The sequence below is a fragment of the Rhinopithecus bieti genome, unplaced genomic scaffold, assembly GCF_001698545.2.
Source record: "Rhinopithecus bieti isolate Rb0 unplaced genomic scaffold, ASM169854v2 scaffold_15801, whole genome shotgun sequence".
NCBI lineage: Eukaryota > Metazoa > Chordata > Mammalia > Primates > Cercopithecidae > Rhinopithecus > Rhinopithecus bieti.
Window position 1 is genome coordinate 148130 of NW_016808372.1, and position 14089 is coordinate 162218.

General features: G+C 37.3%; 1 protein-coding gene across 1 annotated transcript; it reads right to left on the reverse strand.

Moving 5' to 3' along the window:
• Positions 1 to 117: 117 nt before the first annotated feature.
• Positions 118 to 13525, reverse strand: LOC108538515 (neuromedin-B receptor-like). Its single transcript, XM_017886661.1, is given in 4 exon segments — positions 118 to 519; positions 3342 to 3607; positions 3610 to 3689; positions 13104 to 13525. Coding segments are annotated over 4 exon segments (1170 nt in total).
• Between the last annotated feature and the right edge of the window lie 564 nt (positions 13526 to 14089).

The following is a 14089-nucleotide window of genomic DNA, read 5'->3' on the forward strand; positions in this document are numbered from 1 at the left end:
GCCTAATAAATTGGCTAAGCAACAGCAAGAATGGGATCATTATTTAGTTCTGATCTGCTGAACAAGAATTTTAACAGTTACTAAGTTCTCTCCAGGTAGTGAGTTGAATGGCCAAAATCACAGTGCCATTTCCTGTTTCATGCTGTGCCCATTTAGTAAAACAGAATTGGTCACCATGTTCTTAGCATTGCTTTTCAGAGATGTCATATGCACCGCTGAAGAGCTGAGTAGGTAGCTGATTCCCCTCTCTTGATAGGACTTCCTCCCACAGCAGAGTTGGCTGTTGAAATGCCTCCTGAAGCTTTCACTGAGTAGGTAAAGAGCAAATGGGTTGACACAAGAACTGCAAAAACTGAGAACCCGGACAACTAAGGTGACAATCATGTGGCCTAGAGATGGATCAATCTCATTATAGTTGAAAGACCGATACATGTAAAGGATGTGGTTTGGGAACCAACAGAAGATGAAGCAGCCCACAAAGACAAGCACAATTTTAGCCAGGCGTTTCCGTGTTTCCATCTGCAAATATAAGAAATTAATCCCATTGGTTAAAGTGAAAATGGAACCAGCCACATCCCAACTTTATCAAGTCGGGAAAGAGCAAAATTTACAGTATGATAATACATCCGAAATACATAAATTATTTATTTTCCTCACCAAAGTGATGATGGATTTTAACAGTTTGAGAAAGTTTATTTTGGTCACTACATTATTTGCATTAAAAAATATTTGACAGCTTATACAAAACTAGGTAGTAAATTAATAAATGCTATGTCTTCATATTATTTATTTATTTTCTTTTGCTTAATGCCTCATTGTGTGTAACATAAATATAAATGATTTCTGTTTGTATTAAATCCACTAAATTGATAAATCATAGAATATATTCAAGCTTTGGTGTTTTAAAAAAAATAAAGGTGTTTTAAATAGGAAATATTGATCTAATGAGGCAGGGCTTGACTTTCCTTTTTTCTTTTCTTTTTTTTTTTTTTTTTTTTTTTTGAGACAGTCTCTCCCTGCCGCCCAGACTGGAGTGCAGTGGAGGGATCTCTGCTCACTGCAAGCTCCACCTCCCGGGTTCAAGCCATTCTGCTGCCTCAGCCTCCGGAGTAGCTGGGACTACAGGCGCCGGCCACCACACCCAGGTAATTTTTTGTATTTTTAGTAGAGATGAGGTTTCACCGTGTTAGCCAGGATGGTCTCGTTCTCCTGACCTTGTGATCCGCCCGCCTCGGCCTCCCAAAGTGCTGGGATTACAGGTGTGAGCCACCGCGCCCTGCTAGCTTGACTTTTTAAAACTACCCCTCCATAGGAAAACAAAACAACAACTTGAGATTTAAACTTCTGACTTACACAAATCAAAAGCATCTGATATAACTGTGAGTCCTGTAAACATTACTGTATTGTCACATTTACAAATAAAAATAAATTTTCCTTCTCCATAAAATTTACATATTATGTTTACTGTTTCTAAGAGGTTATTCAGGAATGTAATAAATAAAACTCAAAGACTGGGCATCAATATTTTTTAATCTAAAAGCAATTTCCTAACATCAGTAGTTCAAGGGGTAGCTTATATCTGTCTAATTTGTTTAAATATTTAATTAAGGCAATATGAAGGTGGAATACTGATTTATTGAAAGACATTTGTTGTAGGTATCATAATATTTTCTGAGTGAATACTATTGGTCGTCAACTAGAATATTCCAAAGAAGACTGGAAAGGTTTGGGATTGGAACACATCTAATGGTAGGTAGCAGTACAGGGGTGATGGAGGAAGCAGAGAAAGGTGCAACTGAAGAGGAACCCAGGCCAGGAAGCAGAATGTGATATTCCACATGGATCCCAGGGGCATAAGTTATGCGACCCAACAATCAATCCTAAGAAAGTCAAATGTGAAATTTATCTTTTTAAGCAGTGTCATCCCTTCCAGGTGGAAGATGAGTGCAAGAATGTCACAGTGGTCTATACTTGGAGATTCAAGTGCACAGGCAGGCTGTTAGCATTGAGATTGTTTCTCAGCAGATGTCAAGACCCAGTTGCCCTGCCAGAGTTTATAGGTCCCAATAGGGAAATTCATGAAAACAATGCAGGCAGGCCAAGGCCATTAAAAAATTCAAAAGTGAAGCAAGGGCTGTGTATATGAGAAAAACTCAACTTTAGAAACCAAAAGCAAATACTCAAATACCTAACTGAGATACAAATTGGATCACAGGGCTCAGATAAAACAACTGATTATATAAAATAGAAAGCACAGTGAGCCAATGATCTGAATACGTTGCCTCACTGATGCCAAATATTTAGATAAAGTCTGTGAATTTATCAATGCCTTCAATAATTGGGTGATTTTTTAAGTCTTTAAAGCTGATGTGGATCTTTGATGCTGATGGCCACCAATTCATAAAGGTTACCTTCCATGCAAGAAATCTTTACTAGTTTCTGCTGCTGCTAACATACCCAAGGCCCCAGCCTAATGCTCCATCTATGTTCCAGTAAATTTTAAATGATCTGTGATTCAATTTCTTTGCTTTTAATTTGGAAACAAGCATCAGTAACTACTCTGTACCTGCAAAACTCATTAGAAGTTTTTTTCTAGCGGTACACAAATGTATAACCAGACACTTTTTCTCACAAGAACACTATTTCTGTCTCTTTGTGTACTAACACAGTTGATTTTTACCTTAAATTAGTAGTGCATATTCTTGAAGAAAGAAAAAGTACATAAGGTGCATGATGTAATTTTTAAATGAGCATATTATCTTTGTAGGGAAAGTTACAAATTTGAGTTGGGTCACATATTGCTTCAACGCCAGCCCACCTTTGGATTGCACCTTTGGGTTCCTTTTCTGCTACTCCTGCTATTCTCCTCATCTCTCATTCTGACTTACACCCAAATCCCATCCCCAGATCCCAGGCAGTGTCCTATAGTCCTTTCCTGGTGCATCCTTCTTCTATACTCCCTGCCATCCTTAGTGGGTTCATGGGAGAAGAAACAAGAATTAAATTAATGTGTGCTCATATGTGAAATTTTTCTGGTTTATTATGTTGTTTGTTACATAAAACTCTGCGTGTAAAACAGGTCTTTCAATACATTAATTTCTAATGGTGGAATGTCAGGTCTTATCACAGATCCAGATAAATGATAAACTGAACCTAAATGGGCCTTGCAGGGCTCTGATATGACCATATATTAGAGATCCCCATATATCCCTTCTAGTTAAGGCCTGTGAAGGCCCAACTCTGTAATCATCAGTCTAGGATTAAAAACCCACAAAATGAAACAATAAATAGCAGTTACTTGTTCTGACCAGCACACACCAACCCACACCTACCAAGCTTACCTGTTTTTTGGTATGTTCATTGTATTCTCCAGGAAGATTGTGTGCACTCTTAATTAAGGTCTTTGCAATATGATAATAATAAATGCTAATAATAGCAAGTGGTGTGAGGAAATAGACCAAGAAAATGAGCACTGAATGAATCTTTGGATGTAATTCATCTGTTTGAGGGTAGGGGATACATGCTGTGAAGCTGCTATTATCCAAGCTACTGATGCATGCCACTTCTGAAAACACTGCTTCGGGAACTGCCAACAACACGGAGACCACCAGATACCCACGGCCTTCACACAGGTCCACAGCACTGCCCCTGATGTCTGCATGTCCATGGGGTTAACGATGGCTCTGTACCTGGGAAAACGATACATCTCAAGTTATTCCAGAAAGAAAGAAACGAAAGAGAATAGAGAAAGAAAAGAAAAGAAAGAAAGAAAGAGAGAGAGAGAGAGAGAGAGAAAGAAAGAAAGAAAGAAAGAAAGAAAGAAAGAAAGAAAGAAAGAAAGAAAAAGGAAGAAAGGAAAAGAAGCAAAGAAGGAATGAAAGGAAGAGAGAAAGAGGAAAGGAAAGGAAAGGAAAGGAAAGGAAAGGAAAGGAAAGGAAAGGAAAGGAAAGGAAAGGAAAGGAAAGGAAAAGAGAAGGAAGGAAGGAAGGAAGGAAGGAAGGAAGGAAGGAAGGAAGGAAGGAAGGAAGGAAGGAAGGAAGGAAGGAAGGAAGGAAGGTGGGTGAAGAGAAAGACATCCTGCTTAGTAAGAGAGATGCCAACAATATTCTGTCTTTGTAGCTCAAATTTATTTATTCCCTGGTTGCTTAAAAGTGTATGTAAGACCTAAGGTTCCTGGTGTCTCTCAGTCTACAAGTCATTCCACTACTTACTAGCACAGAAAACAGGAAGGGAGAGAAAAATATTTTAAATTGGCATTTTCTAAATCCTAGTTATTTCATTTCCAAAATCCTGGACATTTGTTTACCTATTAAATTCTTCTAAATCTATATATGTTACATCTATCATAATGTATTGAATACCAAAATATAAGATGTTCACAAAATAATATTATTCAATCCTTCCTTGATACTTTTCCATAACTTCTGAGTGTGAACCCTTTCACTCTTTTTCTAAGGACATTAATGAATTTTAGAAACTAATCTGGATTGGTCATACTATATTTTGACAAAATAAAATAAATAAAAGACTAATCTAGATTGAGATTTTCTCCATAATCCAATAATAAGGACTGAAAAACTTGAAAGCAGAACAATATTTTGTCTTTATAGCTCAAATTTATATCTTGTCAAAATCCCATAAAGTTATTTTCTCCTCCAACCTAAAATATTAATGGCAATATACCAACAATGTACTAGTGATAAAGGAATCACACTCCAGGACACAGTAAACAATCCAAAACTTTCTGCAGCTAACTCAAACACACATATTGAGTAAGGGAATGATGATGCAAATAATTCAAAATGGTATGTAAAGCTCAATTTTTTTATATTTCTCTTTAAAGTATTTCAAGTGATAATATACCTAGCAAATAAGATGCAGTACCACATGATTTTAGTTAGACAAATCTGAATTATTACCCAATCTCTGATATTTTTTGGAAAATCACATCTATCAAGCACATCTTCACCTTCTTCTTGATTTTAATTTCTAAGATATTCTGTAAGCTTTACTTTCCATCATTTTTTCTGAATTTTAAAATTTTTATCATCTTTTGTTGATATAAGTTCCTATAAGTTTTTTCATGTTTTCAAATTTTTTTATCATGTCCTATTCCTATTTTATATGTGTACACTCTTGCCATATATCTTTTTTTTTTTTTTTTTTTTTTTTGACAGGGTCTCACTCTGTCACCCAGGCTGGAGTGCAGTTGCCTGATCTCAGCTCACCGCACCCTCCACCTCCCAGGTTCAAGCAATCCTCCCACCTTAGCCTCCCAAGTAGCTAGGACTACAGACGTGCCACCAAGCCTTGCTAATTTTTGCATTTTTGTAGAGACGAGGTTTTACTATGCTGCTCAGGCTGGTCTCAAACTCCTCCTGGGCTCAAGTGATCTGCCCACCTAAGACTCCCAAAGTGCTGGGGTTATAGGTATGAGCTACTGCAACCAGCTCTTGCTATGTATCTATAAAACTAATACAGAAATAAGCATTTAATCTCTTTCCAGCCTAGTTCCAGATTTGTTTGTTTGTTTGATCTCTTTGTACTGTAATCTCTCCCAATAAATTTGCATTATTATTGACTGACAATTCATATTTAAGAGGAAAGTACCAAAAAACTGATTGCAATTTCTTTTTTCTGTGGAAGAAGACAAGGAAAGGGCAGAGAGGTTATCACTACAAAAAGATCAAGCCTTCTTTCTAGATTATCAAAAACCGTGAAGGGTATTCTGAACTTTCCTGCACATATTTAAAAAGGAGAAGAAAATGTCTCTTCTCTACCTCATATCTAACCACATATACTATTGTAGAGGTACTGTCGTAGTTTACCTGGGCTGCTCTAATAAAGTACCATACACTGGGCAGCTTATAAACAACAGAAATTTGTCACAATTCTCAAGACTAGGAAATCTAACTTAAAGGCATTGAGAGATTCAGTGTCTGGTGAGAGTCCCCCTTTTTTTACATAGATAGATCTTCTTGCTGCTTATTCAAATGGTGGAAAGGTCAAGGGTCTCCTTGGAGTCTTTTATAAGAGTATGAATCCCATTCATGCGGGCCCCACTCTCATGAACTAATCATCTCCCAAAGGCCCACCTCTTAATGCCATCATCTTGGGGGTAGGATTTCAACATATGGATATTGGCCAACATAAACATTCATACCAAACAGGCATTATAACCATAAAAGATATAGAGAAACTTTAAATAGAAATTAAGACAATAAATCTCTCACTTTGATAAGATTGCTAGAAACATATACAGAAATCTTGGTTTAAGGAAAGCAAGAACCTAGCAGAAATGTTGGCCTTTCCAACAAGGAGGATTATGAGCCACCTCCTGCAAGAAAAGGATAGACCCCAATGATAGTCTCTAAATGATACACATTTGAATAAAAGGGCAGAATTGAAAATCCTACAAAAACAGAATTATAGCTGAAAATACTATAAACACTTACCAAAATGTTATTAGTACTGAGACATAGCTTATGAGTGTCGAAGAAAATGTTGTATACCAACTGTGTATACCTTTGAAACAATTAAAAAGCAGAAATTAAAATGAGATTGTGCAAATTAATGTGGACATGTTTTATCATGCTTCCTTCAAATATTTATACAAATGTGAGGAAAAGTATTTCTTAGTACAAAAAGTGTTTCACTGTGTATATTAGCATAGCAGGTACGTGTAAAAAGGTACGTTTTCCCTTACAAATGGTCTCAGGAGAATATCCCTAACTGAAAACTAAACACTAGAGAATTTTGATCAAATGGCATATAAAGAGAAAAATAATCACTATTAATGTATTAAACCTCAATAAATAAATAGATTTCTTCATCAATTCTTATTTTGGATCTCGTTTGTAACATCCGTGTAGTTTAAATTTTAATGTAAAGAGATAATTACATTTAATCATGAAACAAAATACATAATAAAAATGGGATCTTTTTTACCTCTTACAGAGTCATCATAGCATCTCAAAAATCTCCATCTACACTAATCTTTCTAATGACACTACCCAAAATTTCTTTCTTTCTTTCTTTTTTTATTAAACTTTCATTTATCAGGCAAGGAATAGGTCCACAAAAAGTCTGAGTGTAAACTGTATGATAAGAGAAAGGTCTTGCTTACTATGATATCTCTAATACATAACACAATGCCTGGGCTGGCCAATAGAGTCCATAGGGTCTCAATAAATGGTTGAAACTATAGCCTGAGCAACAAGGAGATCCTTATTAGGAGCAATTGTGGTAGGAGTTGTTGGGTATTATGTTGAAGTGGGAATGGTGATGACAAATGGAGACTGAGTCTAATCCAGTGATGCCTAAGATGCATCAATATTCAGAAACACCTAGAGAAGTAAAAAAAAATAAATAAATAAATAAAAATTTTAAAAAGAGAGAGAGAGAGAGAGAGAGAGGGAATATGATTAGGCTTCTCTGTAGACTTACTAATGCAGAGTCCCTAGAATGTGAAGTGTGGGATTCTGCATACTAAGATTTCCAGGTGATTCTGATGATAAGCTGGGTTTAGAAACCATGTTTTAAGAGAGTTGTGTGCAACAGTGAGCATCTTTGCCACAGGCTTCCAGCAAGGCTGTCCAGTGCAATGGGTGCACATTCAGCAACAGAATAGATAGTATCCAGAATCCAGCAGAAATTAAGTATTTGAAGAATCAGATGCCTGCTCTTTAATTATGATATGTCACATCATGAGGAAGATATGAATCTTATTTTGCAAATAAGGAAAACACCACCTTGTGGCCATGAGTTTTGTGCTGTTTTATTATTTTTCTCCAACTAAAACATTTGGATGTAACGGATACATGGTTAGCACCCAGGAACCATAAACCCAAGCCTGATGTAATCCCTCCTTATTTGTAGTGTGCCCCAAAAGTTTCAGATCAAGATAGATGGATAATCTTCAAAAGCTATAAGCAACATATAAATTATGGCAATATTATGAATCTTGTGAGAATTATACAGTGCCTAATTCAGTGTGTGAAATTACTTCTAAGTATAAAAGAAAGAGATAAACTAGAAGTGTTCAAGATCAATGAGTAAAAGATATCTAATTTATTTGAGTATAATAACATTTATTTAACAATAAGCCCTGTAAATTCAAATTAAAACTAATAAATTATGTGCAGAAACTACAATGGATTCTGTTTCTATGGTTATATAAAATAACAACAGAGCATTTGTTATGGAAAGCAATTTTTTCTTTTGAAAAGGCAACTAGAAAGCTCTCAGAAAACCTATGACTCGCATTTTGTGAAAGTATGGGTCATTTTATATTTTCCAACTTTTCTTTTCCCCACCCTTGATTTCCTCCCTTTTTAGTCCTGTGGTGTGTTGTTTGTATCTTGATTTTTAAGCTGCCTTAAATTCTCCTGTCACAAGTTTGATATGGTTTGGCTCTGTATCCCCACCCAAATCTCACATAGAATTGTAATCCCCAGTGTTGACAGAGGGACCTGATGGGAGGTGACTGGATCATGGGGACAAATTTCCCTTTTCTGTTCTTGTGGTAGTAAGTGAGTTATCGTGAGATCTGGTTGTTTGAAAGGTTGTAGCACTTCCCCCTTAGCTCTTTCTCTCCTGCTACCATGTGGAGACATGTTTGCTACCCCTTCACCCGTCTGCCATGATTCTAAGTCTCCTGAGGCCTCCCCAGCCATGCCCCCTGTACAGCCTGTGGAACTGTGAGTCAATTAAACCTCTTTTCTTTGTAAGTTACCCAATTTCAGTGTGAGTAATACAAAGTTGAACAAAAATAAATTTAACATAAATAAGTCATCACTCTAGTATTATAGGGTGAATGTGAACTATTCTTTTAAAGAGTTAGAAGCACACTCTTGGTGCCAATCTCACTACCAATTACGAGACTGAGAGGCAAGGGCTATGGAGCAAAGGAGAAAACATCATCTCCAGTCAGGGGCAGCTGGTTAACTTGAACCTGAGCTTCAGTTAGGAATTTTGATGAGAAAGCAGCAAACAGTTAACAGCATGCCCTCCCACCACTAGATGAAGACTGATGGAAAAGTCCTATGAATCCTAGGGAGTGTTAGACCCAGGGCCTGTATCCAATCTATTTCAGTATCTTAACAAATAATTACACTCAATAGAATGTCTGTTTGCATTGATATAATATGCAACTAATATTAATGATTCAAGAATTTATCTACTGACCTAGTTATGGAATAAAATCTGATTATCCTAACCAGCGCACAAAACTTATGACTTTTATTAATAATTATCAATATATTAGAAATTTAATCAGATTTGGTAAAATATTATTTTGCATTTAATCCAACATTGGCTGTTTGGTATCAGAAAAAAATGTCACCCAATACATTAAACTAATATTAGTTTATTTTTTATAGTTTTTATAATTTGTATTTTAAAATTTAATGTATAAGTGCATTTTGGTTAGCATATAAGAAGCCAGAATAAAGAATTGATATCTAATTTTATATTTGTTAATACATGAAATTATAAAGTTTACAGTTTAGCACTAGGAATCTGTGAGAATTTTTCCTATGAAGGAGAAAGGAAAACTCCATTCCTAAGAGTTATTTGCATTTTAATAATGTGCCATCAGAGGCCAAAAGGTCTTCAAGAATCAAAGAAATAACATTCCAAATTTGGAAATGCAGCTACTCGTAGATAGAGAAGGAGATCACTATAACACCAACCATAAGCAAAATATGGCTTATGGGGTGCCGCCAACCTGATGTCACAGCACACATGTCCCAAAACTCCACGGTGGAAGGTGGGAACGTGTGTGTGTTTGTGTGTATGTATGAAACTGTTAGAAACTTCATACAACATAGAATATAGAAATACTTTTAATCAACTACTTTATGTAAGCAAGCAACCAATGTACATTTTCAAAATTGTAAGAAAAATGTCTATCAAGATAACAGTAAAAAATGATAATAAATTAAGATCACCACTATCACCACTTCATACCATGCACTATCTCTCCTCCAGCCATACTGGTTATGATGATGTGCCTCTGAGGCATGACTGCAGTGGGCACAAATGCTGTTGCCTAGGGATGTGTCTGCTGAAACTCCTTGGAAGAGTATGGAAAGTCAAGGATTAATAATCACAGACACCAGTCGGGCGCGGTGGCTCACACCTGTAATTCCAACACTTTGAGAGGCCCAGGCAGGCAGATTGCTTGAGGTCAGCAGTTCGAGACCAGCCTGGCCAACATGGTGAAACCCTATCTCTACTAAAAATACAAAAATTAGCCAGGCATAATGGTGTGCACCTGTAGTCTCAGCTACTCGGGAGGCTGAGGCAGGAGATTTGCTTGAACCCAGGAGGCAGAGGTTGCAGTGAGCCAAGATCACGCCCCTACACTCCAGCCTGAACGACAGAGCAAGATTCTGTCTCAAAAAAGTAAAATATAATAATAATCACAGATACCAGTGTCATCTGACCACCCTTTGGCCATATCAAACAAAGTGATTTAGGCCTCGAGGTGGATTCAAAATATTTGTGTTTTTCATTTTAGTCTCTGCAATCTAATGATACTGACATCTGACATCAGTGAAGTATAGAATAAGAGGATCCACTTCACATTGGAATATGCTTTCTGAAAACTAATTATCTTCCTGATTTTTACTATGTACTGTGATCTCTATTTTTTAACTCTCTACTGTTACTTTATTAGGCAAAGACACTTAGGCCATGTATGAAGACAGGATATATATACAAATAATTGAATTTATTGTTTAAAGACTCTAATAACAGAGTTTTGTTTATTTGTTTATTATAGGGTTTTTTTGGAACTACTACTTAATTTTGAATTCAGGGCACTTCTTTTATTTTGCAGTTACATTTTATGATGTTTTTTCACTGTAATAAATCTCACGAATCAGCTCCTGTACTCTTTTTTTTTTTTTTTTTTTATGCTTGGGTGCTTTGTTTTAAACTCAACTTTTAAGTCCGCAGGTAAATAAAAAATACTATTAGTAATTTCTTATACCCAGAATTGTAATACTGTGGATTAATGGTGAAGAGTTCAGACTTTAAATGGTGTTCAAACATGTTGGCACCATGATGGTTAGCTGTGTGATCATAAAATAGTACTGAATTTTAATCTCAGTTTTCTTAGCTTTAAAGTTCTTAATTTAAAAATAATAGTGCCTATCTCACAGCGTTGTGAGGATTGAAAAATCGCACACACAAAAAATAGCACTGTGTTAAGTACAATTAATCCTACAATTGATTCCACATCCACAAGAAATCATAGCGTTTGGTGAGATGTAGTAAGAGGTTATCAAGTACTAATCAACTACTGATTGCTATGCTCTAGAAGAAAAACAGAAGTGTAGACAATATATAACAAACCATTTCCAACCCATGTTAAGTGAATCATGGAAAATATTGCATAACTTCATCAACAGTTACTCAGGTTTCCTAGTTTATATTTCCTAAACACACTCGTAGACGAACGTAGCCTACAGACCAAGTAGAAGAGGCATCTCACCTTTCCTTATCATTATTACTAAATTATTCATTCTGTATTCACAGAGTATACGACACACAAATGAAACAGAAAAAGTCAGTAAATATATGAGGATTATTATTTTTCTCTGATCTTGGCCAGGGCAAATTTACCTGTGTAAATCGTCATGTGTCACCATGATAATAGATTGTAAAACCTAGTGTGAAATAAACTCCAACCCTGGGTCTTGTTACCAATACCATGTCTTTAAAACGAAAGCATAATGATAGTAATTGAAACTATTGTGGTTGCTAATCATTAAGTTTTATTCTACTCATGAAGTAGGTTTTTTAAACTTTCTAGGTAAAATAAGATTGCATAAAGAGGAGTAGCTAAACTAGTCATGTTTTGCTTTGGAATTCAGAGAAAACATTTTAAAAGATAATAGAAATGCTGCCACATAAACAAAACTAGGTACATAATTTATACAAAAGGCACCTAAATTTCCAGGAGTGTGGTTTTAAGAAAGTGAATTACTTTCAGTTTCTCAAGTCTCTGTTGAATGTCGTGTTTCCCTCAATGAAGATTAACTCTTCAATGCCAAAGTAGTATTCCAGTATTATTGCAAATACCAGGAAATTCAGATACAGACTCATTTTTCATTAGCAATTGAATATGTAAATTAAAGAGGAGAGTGAATACCAACTTAATTATTCAAGTTAATTGTTTATCTAAATAGCTGCAGTCAGTCCTCCACTCCCACTGAGGGAATTAAACCACAGCTCCATGTAAAGATAGCTAACTTTGCATTTTCCCTCACCCCTATCCAAACATTCCCTTCTGCTTAAATGGACCTGGAGTCAGGAGACTTGGATTTTCCTCCCTTGTCTTCCATTAGAAATTACATTCCCTGGGTCTCAATATGCACATCTGAAAAATGACAAAGTTGAACTAGTTGATCTGCAAAAAAGACACTTCACACCCTTAACATATGTGAAAAGCAGATTTAATATTAAAGATGTATTTTGGGTACCTATCTGTGGGGAAAAAAAAAAAAAGTCTCTTAGCTTCGGGTATTAAACAAGAAGAAAGTGATAAGTCATCTGCTTAAAGAATATGTATTAATGTAATTGGTTTTACTTCTACGAAATAGTAAAATTCAGTTAATAACTGTAAGTAAGTTCTCCTCTTACTTGAAAAAAAATCAAAATTAAATATTTCCCTAATATTAAGCAGACATTCTTACCTATTAGATTCTTATTCTATTGCATAAAGGAAAGTACACTCACAAGATTTTAAGCACACACAACAAGCTTCAACAAGATACTCTTTTGCACGTTTTTTCTATAGCTTTTCTATGAAATAATATTCCCTAAGTGTCAGAAGTCAGACTAGGATATGCAATTTTAAATGCAATTTTGTTCTTTAAAACATAGTAATTTTCATGTATTTTTCCAAGCCTCACATCTCAGTCCATTTTAACCCTGTTTACTCTGCTTCCCAGGTACGCACTCTCTCCCTCTCTTCCTCTGGATACCCAACCTTTCCTTGCGTCCTTCTGCCAGTAGGTGCACTCGGGTGAGTCTTCTCTCCCCGCCTCTCTCCACGACTTTTCCAAGCCACCCACAGCTACCTGTGCTCTTACCTGTCGGCGCTGAGGGCAGTGAGAGTGAACACGGAAACCCCCACGGAAGTGAGCTGGATGAGCGGGATCAGTTTGCAGCCCACCTTGCCGAACATCCACTCGTCGAAGAAGTAACGCGAAGCGTCCGCCGGGACGCAGGTGAGCAGCAGTAGCAAGTCCCCGGCCGCCAGGTTAGAGATTAAGATGTTGGGGACGCTCCTCATGGCGCTGTTGGTGACGAAGATCTTCACCAGCATGATGTTGCCCAGCAAGCCCACGGTGATGATGAGCAGGTAGAGGGACGGGATCACACAGCGGATCACTAACTCCGCGGTAGTCCCTTCCGAGGCCGGCAGAAAATCCCTTTCCCACCCCTCTGGAACGGAACCGCTCTTGTTCGCGCCGGAGGTCACCGAGAGGTTGGAAAGAGACTTAGAGGGCATGATCTCCTTTCCAGCAGAGTCCGCTGGAGTTTTCACGCACTCCAGTGCCCTGAGTACTGCACGCCCACGATTTGGGTTTAATCGATGTTTCTCCCTTTCGCCCCTGCAAGTTTACTGCCCGCGGGGCACGCGTCACTGCGCCCCGTCCGTAAGCGTTCAGGACCTGGGGAGGGTTCTGTCCACACACTCTGGAGCTTCGCTTCTAGAGGGAGTAAATGGCTCCGGTTAACTCGGAATTTAAATTTAAAAAAAAAAAGAAAAGAAAAGAAAAACAGCAAAGCGGTTGCGTCTTTGTTCCGTATTCAGTGGTTTGTTCTCAAGGTTAGCTAGGGGAAAACAGCCTTTCAGGGACAAGGAGCTGTCCCTCGGGGATCAGTAGAAGCACCTGCCCGACTGTTAGCCCAGAGAAGCGGAAGTCGTCCTGGCGCTGTCCAGCGGGCCGCGGCTGAAATCCTGAGAACTAGCGCGGGGCCACCCGTAACCTGCTTTTCCCACAGCTTTGCTCTTGTTTGTGAAGTTCCTGTTGTATTGTGTGGAACCGGACGGGAGCTCAGTTCTCCGTGT